At 45.3% G+C, this 21,440-nt stretch overlaps 1 protein-coding gene across 1 annotated transcript in view; it reads left to right on the top strand.

The window, feature by feature from the left end:
• The window catches only part of NPY (neuropeptide Y), an 86,063-nt gene extending 65,844 nt beyond the window's left edge, over positions 1 to 20,219 (top strand). Inside the window, exons 5-6 of the mRNA XM_053663593.1 lie at positions 3,890 to 3,961; positions 20,107 to 20,219. Coding sequence (XP_053519568.1) covers positions 3,890 to 3,961; positions 20,107 to 20,134 — 100 coding nt within the window. The 3' untranslated portion in view covers positions 20,135 to 20,219. The remainder of the gene's footprint in view (positions 1 to 3,889; positions 3,962 to 20,106) is intronic.
• The last annotated feature ends 1,221 nt before the right edge of the window (positions 20,220 to 21,440 follow it).

Raw genomic sequence — 21,440 nt, forward strand, 5'->3', positions numbered from 1 at the left:
TGCAGCCAAGATCGAGAACCACTCAGAGGGCTGCTCGCTGACCATAGCCTGAGCTCCGGGACAGTGGCTCATGGTATAAATCTAGAATTCAGTTGAGGACTAATCTTACAAAGTGAAAAATTTGTGATGCTCTCTCGCCTTGGTACAGAACGAAGTTTCTGGACACCAGAGGCTGGTTACTGGAACAGAACCAAAGAAAAAGTTACAGGCCCGAGGCCACATTATAAAAGAGATATGTAGTTCTGGGGGGCAGGGGTGAATTCATAAAAAGGGAACTCTGAGGCTCTCTAATCCTCAGGTTTGTTTATTTGGAGTGGAGAGCTCCCTTCTCTGAAACAGAACTTCCCAGCATGGCTTGATGAACCATCTCTTCCAACAAACTATTGTCTTTTGCTCTGACATTGGCCCAGACCACAATGGATCATACCACAGGGCATGTGTGAAGAGACTGGGTGAAGAATGAGAGCGCCTCCCTTGCGTGCATGTGCGTAGAGGTGGGGGCGCGTATGTGCGCAGGTCAGGGTCACACCCGTGAAAAGCAGTGGTGTAGAAAGGGACGGGACGGAGAGTGAGGTCGTGAATGCTTGGGGAGCTTGAGCAGGGCCCTTCCCCTCTTCCCAGCTTCCGCATCCACGGAAGAAGGTGGGATGATCCTGAGGTCTCTTCCCCAGCTTGAAACTCTGATTCTACAGTTAGATATCAGAAACCTCTGTATTTTGCTTTGCGATAGTCATTCTGCCCCAGATGAGCGTAAGTACTGATGTAGAGCAGCTCATTCCTCTGCGTATTAACCATGTGTTTCTGCTGGTTTGACATCTGAAACCTTGACCACTCTGGAGAGGCCACCCCTCCCTGGGCTAGCCTCACCGTAATAAAGGACCCACCGGCCAGCATGCCTTTCGTGTACAAACAGTCCAGAGCCCACACGGAAACACCTCCTTTATTCAGCCCTCGCACTAAGGCCACTGTCACCCCTGCCCTAATCACCCCAGGGCCAGGTACCAGACAACTAGGGACAGCCTCTGGGTCCTCAGCCTCCTGAAATTATTCCAGCAAAGCTGATCCTCTACCTGCTTCCCCCACCTCTCCCATTCCTTCCTATGGAAACCCCAGTTAAACCTCTTCCCCACATTCCCCCTTCTTCCACTGCCTCCCGATGGGCCTGGTGCTCCCCCTGCGTCCCCTGCTCTTGGGATCTGTGAGTGTAGCAGCTGTCTTTCCAGTGGCAGCTGTCTTCTGATCTGTGGGCCTTGCTGTGCTATCATAACAAAACCCCCACCTTTTCAAACACTCTGACCAGGCATATTCATCTGTAAGTCACAGATGATGGTGGCAACCTCCCTCTTAACCAGTGACACAAACACAGTCCACCAAAACGTGTGCCTAGACTGTAGAGTGGTGTTTCAGACCAGTACATAGAGGCAACTTTGAAGTCAGAATGTTCTGACAGGCTGGTCCAGGCACCCTTCTCCTGACTCTTGGAGTGGTACAAATTGCTGAGGAAAATGCCGATGGTGTCACAGCTGATTGATACGGAAATTAGGGAAGCAATGGCAAAGAAACCCTCCAGCATGACCCAACAATCACTGCAGCGTGGCATTACAGCAATGGACACTAACCCTTCCCAACACTCTGCTCACTGGTCCATGTTCCCCATCATCACGGTGGCCCATTGTGCCTGGGGTTCGGCGATGCTCCCCCTCATTTGTAGCATAATGATGCAGATATTACATGAGAGGAACCTACAGCCTCATCGCAGCTCCCCATTTTCATAGCTTGCACAGCAGGTTTAATTTCACAGCTTTTAGTTTCATGACATTCAAATGCCAACAATTGACCGGGGGGAGGGGAGAGGCCCGGTTTATTGCAAATATCAGTCACCACAAACAGTCCTGAAGAAAAACTCGCCACTTTGTAAAAGGTCGGCAAATAAATAACTGCCTTCTGAACTGGGATGATTCCTGTTGTCATCAAGCTCCAGCGGAGAGCTTGTGCACTCTATTAATACGTCTGCTAACTGCGGAGACGCAGCGGCAGGACTGCAGTCGCAGAGATGGTGAAGGCTGAACAGCGGGCGCCTGAGCTGGACGCCTTCTTCTTTTCCCCTTTTTTATGCATAAATGAAATGATAGCCACTCCTCAACTTCTAGTTCCCATTTCTGTAACGATAGTTATTCTGTCAGTGTGAACACAGTGGTTTGGGGGCTTAGTTCCTAACATGTGACCCACATGGGCTTTGCAGCTGGTGCCTCCTTCCAGCCCCGGCATCTCCCCACCCCCACCAGCAGGCGGGACAGTGGTGCTCAGCAAACAACGGGGTCTTTCCTTACCTTCTTCCTGGTGTGTGGATGCTGTGGGCTGACTTGTGGCCCCTCACGGTTTGTATGTTGAATTCCTAACCCACAGCGTGGTTGTGGTACAAGGGGTCACTAAGGCGGCTGTTTGCAGACCTGGAGAGAGCCCTCGCCAGAGCCCAAACCCTGCAAGACCTTGACCTTGGACTCCCTAGCCTCCACATAGTCTGTGGAGCAGCCCAAGGTGACTGACACGGTCAGGAAGAGAGGAAGAGCCTCTGTGGTTTCCCCGCCGAGCAGGCCCAAGTCGGGCAGAATGGGTGGACACGGTCTGGCCAGCAGAGATGCAGGGCAGCTTCACTAAGAAGGCTGTCCACCCACGGAGAGGGAGGTAGTCAGGTTAGCCTCCAGTAGAGGGAGTGGGTGAGGAGGGTCAAGGGCACTGGATCTCATCTAAGGAAAGGGTCCTGTGCACAAGGTCTTGTTATTAGGAGTTGCTAATGCTATGTCAGTGACACACGCTGTGTCACTGACTTTCTGTAAGAGTTCTTCAAGTCAAATGAGGGAGAGGACACGTCATCATAGCTGTTAGTCTAGGTAATGGGGGTTAATTGAAGTGTTGACAGGATTCAGTTTCCCCTGGAAAGCTGCTTTATAGGATTATCTGGGGGAAAAAAAAAAGGAGGTCAGTCAGGTTCACTGACCCATAGCCCCTCTAGCAGCTGCAAGTCATTTCTTTGCTCTGTGCTCAGCTAAATGGAGTCCATCCAGCCCAGGGTCACCCGGTGAAGTTTTCTTTAAGGTGTGATGCTTAGGAGATTCCTGAGCTAACCTGAGCCTATAACCAAGCAGTGTGCATTTATTGGGATTGGCCAAAAAGTTTGTTTGGTTTTTTTCTATAAGATGGCTCTAGTAGTGCTTAGTTGTCTTTAACTTCATTTGAAACAATTTTGTTAGATTTTATTATGAGAGCTGTCATATCAATGTGCATTTAAAAAACCACCAAAATTGGTAAATTTTTGTGCATTCATTTTAATATTAAAAATGAGAGAAAATAAGCAACATTTTTGGAATGTTATGCTTTATTATTTCAAGAAAGGTAAAAATGCAACTGAAATGCAAAAAAAAAAATTGTGCAGTGTATGGAGAAGGTTCTGTAACTGATCAAAATGTGGTTTATGAAGTTTTGAGCTGGAGATTTCTCACTGGATGATGCTCCACAGTCAACTAGACAAGTAGAAGTTGATAATGGTTAAATTGAGGCTTTAATCAAAAACAATCAATGTCGTACCATATGGGAGAGAGCTGACATACTCAAAATATCCATATCAATAAAGTTATCAGTGGAAATGAAAAATATGTCTATATTTTACGTAAACAACTAAACAGACTTTTTGTGCAGCCCAATGTTTGCATGTAGCACTGAACCTCAGTGTTGTAATTATGTGTCCTGGACTTGGGAGTTGAATGTCTGTTAATACTATGTGAGCTCATCAAGCATGTTTAATTTCGCGTATGCAAAATCCTTAATTCTGTCACTCAAAGTATACTAACAGGTGTGTGTGTGTGTGTCCTCCAAATTATTTCTTTCCCAGGAAAGACGCACATACAAGATTGAGAAACCATCTTTTAAGTGACCTGACATCTCCTGAACCCACCACTCTGAGGTAGGTGCTTTATACAGTAGGTGCTAATATTTATTGAGCATTGTGTTAAGATCATTATGTGCCTTAGTTAAGCCTCACAATGACTTTACAAAGAGTATATTATTATCCAGTATTTACAGATAAAGAAACTGAACCTTTGAGAGATTTGGTAACATGCCACAAATCATAAAAAGATAACAAAATCAGCCTCCAACCTGGGTTCCCCTGGCCCTAATGTCTGTATAAGGCCCATCTGTTTCTTCACAGTAACCCTATGCAGTAGGGACTGTAAGCCTTTTTCATGAACCAAATACAGTTATTTGCTCAACATCACACAATTGCTACCAACAGAATCAAGCCTCACTAGATCCTGAACCCCTAGGCCTGTGCGCATTTTGTTACATAAGAGGTTACCACAGACAATGCCCCAGAACATCTCCTAAGTAGTTACGCAGGAGGAATAAAAACACAGGTTCATACAATGACTTGCACACAAATAGTCTTAGCAGCATTACTCATAATAGCCAGAAAACTGGGGAAAGAAACAACAAATGCACATCAATTGATGAACATAAACAAAATGGGGTATAGTCATACAATGGAATGTTATGTGGCAATAAAAAGAAATGAAGTATTGATACTTGTACCACATGGGTGAACCGCAGAAAAGATTATGGTGAACGAAAGAAGAAAGAACATGTATTGTGCAGCTCCATTTATATGACACTTCTAGAAAAGGCAAGTCTAGAGAGACAGCAGGCAGATCAGCACCTGCCCAATGGGGGTGGGACCAGGAGTTAGCAGTAAGTGGGCAGGAGGGGTCCTATTGGGGTGATAGAGAAGTTTTAAAACCGATAAGTGGTGGTGGCTGCACAATTTGCTAATTCCACCAAGAATGATTGAATTGCACACTTGAAATGGGTGGATTAAATAATGTGCCACTGTGCAATTGAACCATCTTGGAATCTTGTTAAAATGCAGACTCTGAGTCAGTAGGTTAGGGGAGAGGCCTAAGACCTGCATTTCTAACAAAATCCCAAGTGATGCTCATGCTATTGGTTCAAGGTCCACATTTGTAGTAGTAGGAGACAGGTGTCCAATTCCTGTTTCTCCAGTTCAACCAGCCAGGACAGATCACACCTGTACTTGGGCTTTCTTTATGAAGAGGGAGCGTGCCCAGTGTTCTTTCTCGATTCCTCATTTGCCCTAGACCCTGTCATTATTGCACCAAATCCTAAATTTAAAAAAAAAAGACTTTTCTCCATCCTTTTCTCAGTTCACCCAAGCCAGCAGGTCCTCAATGCGGTGTACATCAGGCTCAGCCAAGGAGCTGCCCCAGTCCCGAAACCCTCATCTGTAGGTCTGGGCTAGGGGACCTGCCCTTAGAACAAGCGCTGAAAGTGGTTCTCACACAGGTGCTTTAAGGATCATCCCTTGTGACATGCAAATCGAAACTAGCTCAGTTCCATAGGAATATAATGCAAGCCCATGTGTAATTTTTAATTTTTTGTTTGTTTTGTTTTTTATTTTTAAAAAATTTTAATTGTTCAAGCACAGCTTTTTGCCTTTTACCCCCATCCCAGCCCACCCTCCCAACCCTTCCCACCTCCCTCACATCTCCACACACCTCCCTTGTTATTGTCCATGTGTCCTTCATACTTGTTCCTGCAAACCCTTCCCCGCTTCCCTTGAAATTCCTTCCCCTCTCCCCTCTGGTCACTGCCAGCCTGTTCTCAATTTCAGCAGAAAGAAAGAAGGAGCTCTTGCCCTTTGTGACAGCCTGGATGGAACTGGAAAGGATTGTGCTAAGTGAAATAAGCCAGGCTGTGAAAGACAGATACCATATGATGTCACCTTTAACAGGAATCTAATCAACAAAACAAACAAGCAAAATAATTTTTAATTTTCCAGTAGCCACATTTTAAAAAGTAAAAAAGAAATAGGTGAAATAAACTGTAACAATTGATATATATTTTAATATATTTTATTAATTATGCTATTACAGTTGTTCTATTTCCCCCCTTCATTCCCCTCCACCCTGCACACCCCCTTCCCCACCATTCCCCCCTTTAGTTTATGACCACATGTCTCAAGTTCTTTAGATTCTATATTTCCCATACTATTCTTGCCCTCCCCCTATCTATTTTCTACCTACCATCTATGCTACTTATTTTCTGTACCTTCTCCCCCCTTCTCCTTCTCTCATTCCCCTGTTGCTAACCCTCCATGTGATCTTCATTTCTCTGGTTCTGCTCCTGATTTAGCTGTCCTCTTAGTTTGCTTTTGTTTTAGGTGTGGTTCTTAATAACTGTGAGTTTGCTGTCCTTTCACTGTTCATGTTTTTATCTTCTTTTTCTTAGATAAGTCCCTTTAATATTTCATATAATAAGGGCTTGGTGATGATGAATCCTTGAATTTGATCTTATCTGAGAAGCACTTTATCTGCCCTTCCATTCTAAATGAAAGCTTTGCTGGATAGATCAATCTTGGATGTAGGTCTTTGGATTTCATGACTTGGAATACTTCTTTCCAGCCCCTTCTTGCCTGCAAGGTTTCTTTTGAGAAATTAGCTGACAGTCTGATGGGAACTCCTTTGTAGGTGACTGTCCCCCTATCTCTTGCTGCTTCTAGAATTCTATCCTTCATTTTAATCTTGACTAGTGTAATGATGATGTGCCTTGGTGTGTTCCTTCTTGGGTCCAATTTCTTTGGGACTCTCTGAGCTTCCTGGATTTCCTGGAAGTCTATTTCCTTTGCCACATTGGGGAAGTTCTCCTTTATTACTTGTTCAAATAAGTTTTCCACTTGTTGCTTTTCCTCTTCCCCTTCTGGTACCCCTATATTCAGATGTTTAAAGATGTCCTGGAGGTTCCTAAGCCTCTCCTCATTTTTTTGAATTCTTGTTTCTTCATCCTTTTCTGTTTGCTCATTTTTTTTTCCTCTTTCTGGTCCACTCCTTTGATCTGAGTCCCAGTTTCCTTTCCATTACTATTGGTTTCCTGTGCATTGCCATTCATTTCAATTAGTTTAGCCTTCATATGTTCTTCTAATTTGTTACTAAAATCAACCAGTTCTGTGAGCATCCTGATCACCAGTGTTTTGAACTGTGCATCTGAAAATTTGCCTATTTCTTGGTCGCTTAGATCTATTGGCTCTGGGGCTCTGAGTTGTTCTTGAGCCATGTTTTGATCTGTTCATGCCTGTTATGTATGAGGAGCAGAGCCTTAGATGTTCACCAGGGCGGGGCCACCCAGGTCAGTGGTTTGTGACGCTGTATGTGGGGGCAGGGTCAGAGAGGGGCAATGGCAGTTCTCTTTGCCGCTTTCCGCCGCTGGGGCCTGCGCAGTCCATCTCACCACCACTAGCTTCTTCACCGGTTTATCTGCACGCAAATGTGTGACCACGGTCCGCCCTCAGTGGGTCCACCTGCTACTCCACACCTGGGATCTGCCCACGGCTGCTGGCGCACCTGGGTCAAGCGCCCGGGTCGGTCCTGTGGATCTTTCCTGCCCGACCCCCACTCTGCTGCTGGCTCTGCCCCTCTTACTGGTTTGGCTGAAGGGTTTGTTGTTGTCAGACTTCCATGTAGTTCAATTTTCTGTGGTTTGGCTGCGTTTTTGTTGCTAAAACTTTGTTGTTTTTAAACTTGGTTGTGTGAGAAGGCGAAGTGCTTCCACCTACGCCTCCATCTTGGCAGAAGTCCCCGTAACAATATATTTTATTTAGCCCACTAGGTATAAGGTATTCTCATTTTAATAAGTAATCATTATTTTACTTTTTTGTGCTAAGCCTTTCAAATCTGGTGTGTATTTTTTTAAATTTTATTTTTCAATAACAGTTGGCATTAAAAATATTTTATGTTAGTTTTTAGAATACAGTACAATGGTTAGAAAACTATATAATTTATGAAGTGATTCCCCCCAATAATTCAGGTACCCACCTGGCACCATACATACTTATTACAATGTTATTGGTGGTATTCCCAAGGTTGTGCTTTACAACCCATGGCTACACGGTAACTGCCAGTTTCTGCTTCCTAATCCCTTCACCTTTTCCACCAGTCCCCTGTGGGGACGACTTCTTGAGTCCCCCTAGTGCCACGGACACAAGTGAATGAATAATAACCGAGACATGATGAGATCTGTTTGGGGGAGGAGGAGGGGGCTGTGGCCAATTTCTCAGAGGAGACAAAGGCCAGCAGTGGCCAGCTCCTCCGAGGAGAAAAAGGCCCTGAGCGCCGTCTTCCATAGCCTTTTATTGGGTTGTAATACACAAGAATACAGGGTGGCAGGAATCAAACAGTAGATAACATTTCAAAGAAATCTGAGGGCTTCAGAGTCTGAGTCAGTGTCTGTCAGGAAGAGCTGCAGAAACTTTGGGAGACATACTCATTTCCTCTCGGACCCTTATCATATGAATTAAAGCACTCTTAGCAGAGCAGATTTTACAGGTTTAATAGTAAGTCTTTGTGATGCCAGATTTTTCCCCAGGAACCGCTCTAGCAAAGCAAGGAGCTGCACCTCTCCCCAACAGTTATTCAGGCTTAAGGGGACTAGAGCCAGGAAGCGCTTCTCCCAGAGAACATGGGGACTCAGGCTTTGACAAAGCCGGGGGGTGGGGGAAGAGTCCATTGCTCTTTGTGGAAGCCCCCCCCATCCTTCCATGAAGGCCTCCCAAGTAATTGAGTCTGGTTTAGGTTACCCCTGCTGTGAGGGGTCTTACCCGTCATTGACTTCCGACCAAGCTTTGGGGGCAGGGAGAGGAACTGAGGCAGCGTTTGCTACCAGAGACAGGCTTTGTCTCCTGCTGCTGGCATTCCAGAGGTTGTCTCTTGCCCTTAGCCACAGGGGGTAGAGATACAATTCCTAAAACTAGGCAGAGCGGTCTACAACGGTCCCCCAACCCCCACCTCCTCTGGCAACCATCAGTCTGTGCTCTGTATCTATGAATTTGTTTCTGTTTGTTTGTTTGTTTAGTTTCTTCTTCAGATTCCACATATAAGTGAAATCATGTACTATTTGTCTGACTTCACTTAGTATTATACTCTCTAGGCCCACTCACGTTGTTGCAAATGGTAAAATTTTATTCTTTTCTTTGACCAAGTCCTGTTTCATTGTGTGAATGTACCACTGCTCTTTTATCCACTCATCTATTGATGAGCACCAGGTTGCTTCCATATCTAGGCTATTGTAAATACTGCTGCAGTGAGAAAAGGCGTACATATGAGGCCTGCCCAGAAAAAGTCCAGACATTGTTAATATAATGAGAATAGTTTATGCAACATCGATGTGACTTGGCAGCCAAGCAGAATGGACTGGAATGTGCATATATGAACAATGACCCTTCACTGTACTAGTCAGGGGGGGCAGTAGACACCACTGAATGAGCATGTGTACTGTGTGGCTGTCACATTCAAAATGATGTGAGTAGAGCAATGAATCTGTATCAAATTATGTGTTAAGTTTGAACATTCCTCTGTGGAAACTATTTCTGTGATTCAGAAGGCCACGGCTATGGGCAACTGGTGATTGGCAGCCTCATCACAACAGCACATTCCCTCATTCATCACGTCTTGTACGGGGTTTTTTTGGCAAAACATCAAATCGCTCAGGTGGCTCAGCACTCCCTACATCCCAGATTTGGCACCCTGTGACTTCTGGCTTTTCACAAAACTAAAATCACCTCTGAAAGAGAAGAAATTTCAGACTGTTGATGAGATTCAAGAAAATACAACAGGGCAGCTGATGGCAGTTGGGAGAACTGTGTGAGGTCCCACAGTGCTTCGTTTGCAGGGGATTGAGGTGTCATTGTTCTGTGTACAGTGTTTCTGGTATCTTGTGTCTTTAATAAATGTCTATTTTTCATGGCACATGGCTGGATACTTTCTGGACAGAGCCAGGAGTAGAATTTCTGGATAATAAACAGATCCATTTTTAATTGTTGAGGAATCTCTGTACTGTTTCCCACAGTGGCTGCAAAAATCTTCATTCCTAACAGCAGTGAACAAGGGTTTCTTTTTCTCCACATCTTCACCAGCACTTGTTTATTGATTTATTGATGAGGCTTGATTTGTAAAGGCTTAAATACAAGGCTTGTATTTAAGTCTTTAATCCACTTTGAGTTTATTTTTGTGTATACTGTAAGAAGATAGTCTACTTTCATTTTTTACATGTATCTGTCTAATTTCCCCACACCATTTATTGAACAAACTGTTTTTACTCCATTGTATGTTCTTGCCTCCTTTGCTATATATTGTTTTTATAGGTATGGTGTTATTTCTGGGCTTATTATTCTGTTCCATTGACCTATGTGTTCATTTTTATGCCAGTACCATGCTGTTTTGATTACAATAGCCTTGTAGTATAGTTTGATGTCAGGTAGCCTGATACCTCCAACTTTGTTCTTTTTCTCAAGATTGTTGTGGCTATTTGGGGTCTTTTGTGGTTCTATATACACTTTTGGATTATTTGTTTTAGTTCTGTGAAAAAAACTATTGGTGTTTTGATAGGGACTGTATTCGGTCTATAGATTTCTTTGGATATTATGGGCATTTTAACAATGTTAATTCTTTCTATCCATGCACACAGTGTATGCTTCCATTTATTTGTATCTTCTTTAATTTCTTTCTTCAATGTCTTTGAGTACAGGTCTTTTACCTCTGTGGTTAATTTATTCCTAGGTACTTCATTATTTTTTGAAGTAGTTGTGAATGGGATTATTTTCTCAGTCTCTCTTTCTGACCAGGTATTATTGTTGTGTGTTTTTCACCAGCCACTGTCTCAGTTCCAACTAAGCACATGTTAAGCACTATGTTTTGGCCGCCCCCTTCGAACCTGTTGAATCATGAACTCGGAAGTTGCACTCTGTGTGCTGTTTAGTCATGCAGCTCATTCTGATGCTCGGTCCAGTCTGAGAACCACTGATGAAAGCTGCTCTCTTTTGAACTTGGCTGCACGTTAAAATCACTGGGAGGCTTTTAAAAAATTGCTTATGCATGAGTCTCAGTCCCAGAAAGCAAGTTTAAAAAAAAACTTCTATACAATCATTCTAATAGCATGTAGCCAAGTGTAAAGGCCATTGCTCACTGTGTCTCACAGATGCCTCCTTTAGCTTTATCCTCAAAATCGGTTACTAGGCTCCTCTCATCATTTTCCTGCAATACTTCCGGCTATTCTCACCACACTTGTCATTTCCAGGTTTCTTATTTATTATTCTAACTTGAGATTTTAGACAAAAGTATTCCTTTAAATCCACTTCTGCAATTTCCCTTCCTGAAAGGGAACTCTCTTTTTAAAATCTGCACTCTTAGTTTTTCCCTGTGATCATCAGTGACTCTTAACTCATCCCCCCACCTCCCCATCTCTCAGGGACCCCCACTCACCTCAGAGGATCACCCACCCACTTCCTGCCTGCTCCTACTCACTGAAAAGTAACTCGGGGGCTTTGGACACTTACCTGTGACTTTTAATTGGACCCTAGCTCCCTCATTTCCTGTATTTTAGAGGAATTTCTGAAGGCCCAAACCTTCCCCCAAGATCTGTCTCAAGGAAAGAGATCAAGGAGAGAAGCCGAGCTCATGAGCCCCCTTTCCCTGTCCTTGATAACAACTTCGGTTTGGACGAATCTCCATTTCCACACCTTTGGGGTCTGGGTTCTGGCAAGTTATGGGGTAGCGGGTGAATCTTTGGGGAGGTCATCGAATCATGTGTGGAAGGAATGGGAGTGAGTTAAAAAACCCCGCCATATGCCCATGTCATACATTGCTCATGAAAAAGCAGCTCATGTGGCATTTACGTGTGCAGCCCACACAAACAGCAGGGGTTGCATGTTTGAGCATATATAAATATGTATAGTTGAAGCACCCTCTAGTGGAACACCTAGGGAAGATCACGTTTTCTGGAGAAACTCATCCTCAAGCACAGGGGGTTTTGAAATATTATGTGACCAGAGCACCATGAGAAATGAGAGCAGGTGGGTGCACTACCATCACAGTCACTGGAGGACAACATGGGTGTCGGCCAGTTCGAGTGTCTCCACCGGGCCAGGCTCGGGGAGAAGCGGTGTGGGCTGAACCGGCCTTTCTTGAGAGCCTCCCATGGAGGGCTTCCTTCCCCTGCTGCCAAAGGTGCTCAAAAGCAGTGTTTGCAGGTTGCAACTGCTGCCAAGGAAGGTGGTGCAGGTTGCTGTGGGGTCCTTCGGTTCCAGAAGCTGCCCCTCCCCATTTTAAGTTGGGGGATAAGAGATGGACTGTTCACTCCTAGGAAAGCTGGATTGCTGTCAGGAAGAGAATAAATGTGAAGTCCTACCCTAGTTTTTCTTTTTTACACTAAATGAATTCCAAGCTAAAGCAAAAGAAATAGAAGAGAGCAGTGGAGATTATTTTAGAATGGTAAATACCTTGCTCAATGGAACTTCAAATCCATAAAGCCATTACAGAAGCTACTGTATCAATAAAGTTTATGATATAGACATTTCCTGCATGGCAAAAAAAAAATGCCATGAACATATCCAAAAGATAAATAGCACACAAGATAAAAAATTGCAAAAGATAGCACAAAGGGGCAATCTCCTTAATACCTGAGGTGTTCCTACAACCCAGAAGCAAAAGACTGGCAATCCAATAGGAAAAAATGGACAAGAGATCTGAACAGACAGCTCACAGGAAAGAAAAGGAAAAACTACCGAAAGTGCTGAGACAAGCAGCATAGGGCTCGGTCTCGTGCACAGCAGCTGTTTCTGAAGCTCAAAGAGGAGGATCACAGGTTGAGTAGGTGGGCTTGGGGAGGCGGGCACAGTCCAGTGTGGGGGTGGAGAGTATAAATCAGAAAGCCACCCAGGAGAAGCAATTTTATGGTCACTGTCAAAATAAACCGCTGCCACACACACCATCGACCCAGCAAGCCCACTTGTAGGAACTCACCTTACAGGGATGCTCAAAGGTGAGCATAACGGTGCCTGCGTGAGGAGACTCACAGCAGCCTGGCTGGGAAAAGCAAAACCCTAGAAATGTTCTGGGAGCCCGTGGATCAGGGAGTGGAGAACAAATCACGGTGCATCCACACAACAGAACACTATGTGGCTGTGGACTCGGTGTCCCCGAGAATGACGGATGGATCTTCCCGGCACGTGAAGTGAGAGAGCAAGGTGCAACAAGGGCCTTGGGGAGTTTCTACTCACTCAGTGCTTTTTAAAAAGAAGATCCACAGGAGAACTTTTACTCAGTTCTTGGAACCAACTAGAGATATTTTTAAATGTTTTTGTTGTTGATGTTATTTTGCTTTGTTTTCTTTTTATTTAATAGTTTAACATTATCATAGAGGGACTACATGGACATGATAAAATAACAAACTGGTAGTTTTATGTTATAGGAACTATAGTCATGTAACCGCTTGTGTCTTCCTCCTGATTAGCTTCTGGAAAGGTCAGTCACCCCGCAACCCACCTCTCTGGATGCACTGCATCTTCAGGGATGAATATTTTGTCCTAAACTAATCCCTGGCTTCATTCTACTTATTTTTTTCTAATCTTACTTTCCTGAACCATTATTTAACATGTATTGTACTAAAGTGCTTAAAGATCATCTTGTAATACAGCGGGCCTCTTTTTAAAATAATGATAAAAAGAAAGCAAAGTGAAGGGAGGAGTGTATCATACACTACCATATGCATTAAAAGAGAATACACACAGATGCTCATGTACGTGTAGACCATCTCTGGAAGGATAGTAACTCCAGTCACCTGAAGGGGCTGGGGGACAGAGGTGAATGGAATGTTGTTAATAACTCCAGGGTATTTTGTGTTCTAGTTTGATGTTATAAACGTGGTTTTTTAAATGATTTTTTCAAGTCCTCCTCCCTTTGCTCTAAAGTGCCGCCCGCTGCTGTGAGCACCTCCCCTGGTTGCAGCGGTTGCACCAACAGGAAGAGGTGTTTGAAGAGGAGAAATGGACCTGCCCTGGCCTCCCGAGCTTCTAGGCAGTGGGGACTCACTGCTTCTGTGCGCTCTGCCAGGGCTGCTGAGATATCCATAAATATTCCTGCTGTGTTACAGGGAATGAAAACTTGGCCCATCTCCCATAGTTTGCACTTTAAAAAATAAGCACTTCAAAATAAATACAACAACTCCCCCCGGTACTTGTCTGTAGACAGTGAGATTCTTAGTGGAGGAAGGGCAGGGCATGATGAGTTGACCAGAGAGCGAGGCTTTCACTTTCCTCGTCTGCGAAGCCGCGCATCCATCTGTGCCCCCGACAGGGGTGTAGTGTGTACATATTTGAAGTCAGGCTTATTGAAGTGTAACTGCATACAGTAAAATTCACCTTTTAAAGGATATAGTTCATAAATTTTGACAAACATATAGAACATTTCCATCACCTCATAAAGTTCCCTTCCTTCCCCTATAGTCAGCCCCCCCCACTTTATCTGAGGACGATTTTACACTCACGGAGTTTGCCTGACAGTGCAGACACCTCTCATGCACCCTCCTCCGGCTTCCCCAACGTTGACATCTTCCATAACCACGGCAGAGTTATCGAAACCAAGTTACCAAGAACTTCACTGTAGACTCTGCTTGATTTCACCAGCTTTCCCACTAATACCATTTTTCTGTTGTAGATCTCATCTTGCATTTAGTCATCGTGTCTCCTTAGTGAGATCTGATCTGCGACAGTTGTTCTGCCCTGCCTCGTTTTTCATGACCAGACACTTTCTGAGAACACTGATCAGGTATTTGGTAGCGTGTCCCTTAACTGCGGTCTGCCTTCTGTTTTCTCACGGTTTTGTTGGGGTTATGGATTTGGGGGACAAGCACCACAGAGCTTAAATGCCCTTATCCTAACACCCTATCAGGGGCACAAGATATCCTCATGACTCATTGGCGATGGCGACCTTGATCATGACCAGTTTTGTCCACTATATGGTTACTTTTCCATGTTCCATGCTCTGTTTATCAGAAGGAAGCCATTAAATCCAGCTCACAGACAAGGGGATGGGTGACTCCCCCTGTGAGGGGGCAGCGTCTACTCACATCATCGGGCCCCTCCCTTCCACCTGGCGCCCAGTCTCTCCCAGTGAGTAACCGGGCAGGTCCGCAGAGAAGAGGCTGCAGGTACCTGTGGACTCCCACTGTGCCTGTGGCTGCCCAGGTCCTGTACCGCCCCCCAGTCCTCACTTGGCCTTGCGGTCTGTTTCAAATTTCAGGTGGATTCCTTTTGGTCACCAGCGTGGCCTGGTATCTGACATTTCTCCTTGGAAGGCCCCATCTTCTCTTGGATGTCAGGCTATTTGGTCGCCCATGTCCTCACACTTCTAGGGGTTTTAAGAATTATGATGTCGTTGTTTATGAAGCTTTTACCTCTGAAAAGAAGTGACACTCTCCTCAGCTTTTTTATGTCCTAGCTGGAAGCAGAACTTGATATATTGAATATGAAAAAAAACTTTCTTCTGAGTGAAAAGTGAGATTTAAAGACTTCGCTTCTGTGGGACGCCAGAGAACATCCTTGAGTATGTGCCTCCCACTTAGCCAACTGCTGACAGACACTCCCGGGCACACAAGGCCCACGACTGCCCTGGAAACGACTGCAGCCGTTCCGAAGACCAGGGGTCAGGCAGAAGCTGCCGGAGTCTCCACTTCCCATAGTGCCCCTCACTCGCCTCGGGCATCCCTCCAAGCAGCTGCCTGTCTTAGGTCGACCATGGCACCCTCACCTGGGGTCGTCTGCTGCCTTCATAGCCCCGGGGGCACCCCAGACCCTCCAGAACCGATGAGGGATGTGAGCGCATCCTTTCTGTAGGACACAGGAATTCTGACCTCACATATTTATAGCTCTGAAAATTTCATTGCTTTCTTCATTAGTTTAACAAGTAGCAAATACGGTAGGATCTGTGTAGCAGAAATTATAATAAGCACTAGATAGGCATCTAGCCAACCCAACAATTTAACACTTACATGTCCATGAGGAGAGGCTAAACAATATGGTGTTTGGGTGTGTTTCAAGGACACACAGTTACCATCATAATCAGTGTGTCTGAATAAGGCATTATGTTGTTTCATTGACTTTCACAACAGCTCCGTGAGGGAAGTGAAAGATGGGAACTCAGAGGAGTCAGGCACTTGTCCCGCAACTGCACTGTTCATGTCAGAGCCAGGTCTTGAGGTCTTCCGACTGCAAACAGCATTCTGCCCGATGCATCGCCCACTACGCTCGGCTCTGTCAGATAGGTGGTGAAATGAGTAAGTGTCCAAAACCAGTTGCGTCCTGTTGAAATTTAGGACTACCTCCCCAAAGTGTAGAAGAACAGATTGCCCGAGGTGACTGGGTTTGAACGGCTTGGACTCAGATCTAAATTTATTACCTCAACCAGCTCTTTTCCAATCATGAGCCTCCAGCCGACATTCAGAGGGGGACCCCGTGACCCAAACGATCTGCTACAGTGATGACAACTGGCATCAAGGCCTCACTCTCACCAGCTGAGAGGGATGTCCCCTGGCCGGCTTGGCAATGGAGAAAAAACCCACTCACAGGAGAACAGGACGTAAGGAGCAGCAGTGCACATCAAGTCCGGTCCTCCACATGGGCACACACAGTGTTCACAGCCTCCCAGCCGAAGGGGCCGCCCAGCACAGCCGGCCCTGGGGGGCGCAGATGCAGCCCCCCACAGAAGTCCCTGGAGCAGATGCTGCTCCGGCCTGGCCGTGCTGCTGAGGGAGGCGGGGCAAGCCAACCGCGAGATTCCCAAGCAACTTTACCCGGAGACCAGAGGCGCGAAGTCTGTTTCAATTCAGTACATTGTGCACTGGATTGAGAAAGGTGCTGCTTGTCCATTTCGTCTGGTGGGACAATTTTGGGAGTTTACTTTAAGAAGAAGAGGCAAGATCACCTCCATAGGAAAGAGAAATGGGGACAAGATCAACTTCTTGACTTTCACATAAAGGAGCCACCATATGGCTGGAAGCTCTTCTCTGTGATTTAAAACAAAGACCCAAGTTCTGGGGGGCCAGGCTTTATCTTTGGGGATGAACAGTATATAATCTGGGAGGGTTTTTTCTGCAAAATAGACTTGTTAACGTTCAGCGTTTGTCCTGAAGGAAACGTTTGCTGAGTCAGAGCATTTGCATGGCACAGCCTACCCCGAGGTGACAGTACAACATCTTGGCAAAACATATGCTGTCATAAAATTGTATCAGTGGGAAAAACAATCAGTGGTTATATTTGTCTGTCTGTGTCGTGCACCTCCCCCTAAACTTCAGTTTTACTTTCCAGAATGAAAACTCTGCAAATAAAATAGGGGAAATAAATTGCTCCCAAATAAAAGAAGAATTCCTGAAAAGTTGATATCAAGTAAACTGGGATATCTTTATAACCCAGCCCATTATTTCATAGATTAAGATGGCCCATGACTTAAATCCTTTGCCCCTTAAGAACAATCATAATTGTTCTTCTACACAGTAAGCAGCCATGTAATAAATTGATGGTATTTGCTAGGCATGTGTTTGGAATCTTCTCTGTATCCAAAGTTTACAAACATGGAGAAGTTTGGAAGCATGGCCTGGGCCTGTGTATGTCTCACACCACAGATGAAAACCCCAAATATAAACAATGAAAAACGGAGCTCCTTAGCTTTGGTGGGCAGAGCAGAGAACACAAAGCAGCTCTTCATTCTCCTTTTCACTAGACACATTTTTTTTTCTTAAATTTTTTAATTGAACTTACTGGGGTGACATTGGTTAATGAAGTTATGCAAGTTTCAAGTGCAAAATTCAATAACACATCATCTGTCTATTGTATTGTGTGCTCACCACCCCAAGTCAAGTCTCCACCCATCACCATGTGTCTCCCCTTCACCCTCTTCTACCTCCCCCGCCCCCTTTCCCTCTGCTCGTCACACTGCTCGTCACACTGCTGTTGTCTGTGTCTGTGAGGTTTTGTTTTGTGGGGTCTTTTTGCTTAATACCCTCCCCGTTTTCACCCAGCACCCCTCACACCTGTCGGAAAGGCTATCATCAATAAATCAAAAATTAATTCCCATCCGGTGGTCCCCCAGGCACCTCCAGGAAATTCTGGGGCAAGAGGGGACAAACAGCACCTGGAATGCAGCTGTACTCACTGTTAGGTATGAAGAGGTGCTGTGCTGGCCTGCCAGCTGAGATTAATGGCCTCCCTCCTCCTGAGTTCTAGAAGAAGTTAAGTGGCCTGCGAATCTGTGCCCAGATTCCTGTTTGATACACTGTCACCTTTGAAGTCTCTAATCAAACTGCCATTGTCATCTACTCTCCTCCCAGTCACCCCTCCTTTTCCCTTGAGGATGTTTGCACCTGGGTCACTCTCTCCCCCTCAGCACCGTTCCTGACATCATTCTCAGAGATTTCGGTACTCACCCGATGCTTCTTCTACAACCCTGACTTCTCGCCCTTACCCTCCGCTCCTCTGATGATCTTCTACCCCTCCACCCTCACCGTCAGCCGTCACCGTCCACCACCGGGGTTCAGGCAGTGCGGCCGTGGCTGGCGAGCCAGACAGGAAGTCTGCCAGAGACTCCTCTCTGCACACGTGATGACTGCAGAGCCTCCGAGGAGAGAGCTCTTCCCGAGACCAGGAGGAGGCGGATTCTATGAAGACAGATATCTGAAGAAGATGGGCTTTGAGGACAAGGGAGAGGGTGAAGAGAGTCTGGGGGATTATCCAAGTGGAGACAGAAAGGGCTCTTTCAATCAGACCTCTCTGAGATGCTGGCAACGAGAGCTCAGTCTGAAGTCCCCCTACACAGTGACCATGGGGATGGAGATGCTGTTACCTACTGACAACCTGAAGAAGGAAGGCCAGAGGAGGAGAGAGGAAAGGCACGGCTGATTCTGCACAACAGCCTCTCATGAGCACAGCTCTTGACAACTACCAGGAATATTTGGGAAGACTGCGCAGGAGTCTGGGGTCTGCATGAGAAGGCAGAGTGAAATACAGGTCATTACCAATAATATGCTTACACTGTACCTGCAGGTGTAGACTAGCAAGCAGCAAGTGTGAGATGTTTAAGAGCACACCGCAGAGCCAGGTTGCCTGGGTTCAGATTCTGTATCTGAAACTTACCAGCTGTTTAACCTTGAACAGATGACATTGTACTCTGTGTCTCAGTTTCCACCACTCTAAAATGAAATAATAACAGCCTCTAACTCCTAAGGTGGGCATGGACATGAAATGACCTAATATATGTTAAAGCCCTTTAAAAAGCGCCTGTCAGATAATAAAAAGTGGTGTCTCTTTATTATTATGATTGTTGTATTCCTTGAGAACTAAGGAAGACACAGCTTAATGGCAATCCCCAGTGTATTCTCTGTAGATGAGTGTCCCCATGGTGGTTTTAAAATTCTTTGACATTCCTCCTGTCCATAGATGGAGCCTATTGCCCTGCCATTGAGCGTGGGATGAACTCAGATTTGCTTGCACTGGAGGTGGTAGAAAGGATGCTATGTGATTCCTGAAGCTAGGTCATAAAAGAATGGCTTCCATATGGCCCTCACTTTCTTCGATGCATCACTCACTCTTGGGGGAGCCAAAGGTCACGTCCTAAAGACGCTCAAACACCCTGTGCAGCCGCTCATGTGGGAAGGAACCGAGGCCTCCCACCAACATGCACCAACTTGCCGTCCGTGGCAGTGAGCCAACTTGGCGGCAGCTCATTCAGCCCCGGTCGAGCCTTCAGGTGAGGGCAGCACCAGCTGGGATGGCAACTGCAGCCGCCCAGCTAGGCTGCCCTCAAATTCCTGTCCCACGGAAACTCTGACTGAGAATAAGTGCTTATACTTTAAGTCACTAAGTTCTGGGGTGGTTTGTTATGCAATGCCAAATAATGAATGCAGGTTTCATTAACTGACCCATTGCATTACTGTATTTCTCTGCATGATTTGGCATGGAAGTAGATGAAAACCTGGGTTTCCATGTGACTGGGTTTTTAATATAAGAAGATAATTTAAGTAAATATAACAGTTGAGAGTTTGGAGGTCATTTTGGCTGCAAGTAATAAAAATGCCAAACTGAACTGGCTTAAACAATTCTGCAGGTGTCAGCTCCCATACTTAGGAAGCCATTTTAATAGGGCGGGCTCCAGAGGTAACTTGTCCGGGGGTGCCTGCTGCATCAACCCATGGTTCTCTGGCCTCTCATCTCCCCCACAGGGTCAGGGTCATTCTCGTGCTGAGTTAACAGGATGCCTGCAGCCTCATATCAGCTCACGACAGCATCTGAAGAGAAGTGTCATTTCTGGAAGCTGGCTCAGAAGACTGAACGAGAGTATCCTTGGTCCACCTCATAGGCCAAAATTGGGTTGCGTGTGTGTTTCTAAGCCATCTCTGGGAAGAAGGGTAGGATTACCTGTAAGTCACTTGGGGCCACGCCTGCATTCCGAGGTGGGGGCAGCCTCCCTCCAGGCCTGTGAGCTGGATGGGAAGGAGATGGCGGAGATGTGTGCTAGAGAGAAGAGAGGGGGCTCTGTGCTGACGAGGCCACTGGCCGCAGAGTTCATGGGTCTGATTGAAACCAACAATGGCCATTGTAGCTTCCCATTTCTAAAAGAGATGTGGGAAAAAAATAGCTGATGAACTTCAGAAAATCTTAACAATATATTTTATGATGTTCTTGCAGACTTATTTCCTAGTTGACGTTTTCTTTCATCTCTGGTCATTTGGTTTATTTTTATCTATTTTTTTTTAGTTACACAATTTAGGACTTAATAAGTACTTTATATTATTAAAGGAACTTAAAGCTTTAATAAAGCCCTGAGCTTATTTATAGGTCACTTTGGGGAGAAAAGGAAGACTTGCCAGAGGTCTCTTCATAACACAGGTTAAAATACGTGTTCTTTTCTGAGCCCGAGCGACTGACTCCACGCCGGGCTGTTCTTCATGTTATTAGGTAGCCTTTAATATCTGTGAAATATGGCATAATTAGGAGCTTGAACTTCACTCTAACGTTTATAGCAGCACTTTGTCAGACTGGCTCTTGGACCGTATACAAATCTGACACTAGAGGGAGCGCATAATGTATGACAGAAGGGAGAGCACACACCTAATAAATCCGAGGTGAGAATGCAGAGCAGCCGGACACGACCTTTATTATATTATGTTCTGCCCTGCAAGCCCCATCCCTCTTTTCTCCTTCCAAAAAAAAATCACTGGAGGCCTCTTTCCTCCTTGTAGCTGTAGTTTGAATTTGTAGGGCATCTGGTAAGTTGCTTGTAGAACTGTGAAAAGAATGCTTTATTTTAGAGCCTTATTAATGTCTTCTTTTCATTAAAAAAAGAGAGAGACATTTCCCACTTCCCACATACTGAATGGCAAAATTAAAATTACTCCTTGCTGCTTCATTCTGTTTCTGACTTGGTTAACACATAGTGATCACACTTTTTAGATGAAAAAAACACCAGAATTTTATTCTTTGCTTTGAAAATGGAGCCCAGTCCCCTGGAAGTCAGGGAGAGTGCCTGTGTCAGCAGTCAGCGGCATCCTTCACT

This window comes from Artibeus jamaicensis, unplaced genomic scaffold (genome assembly GCF_021234435.1).
Source record: "Artibeus jamaicensis isolate MK-2021 breed Jamaican fruit bat unplaced genomic scaffold, CSHL_Jam_final contig_3230, whole genome shotgun sequence".
NCBI classification, from domain to species: Eukaryota; Metazoa; Chordata; class Mammalia; order Chiroptera; family Phyllostomidae; genus Artibeus; species Artibeus jamaicensis.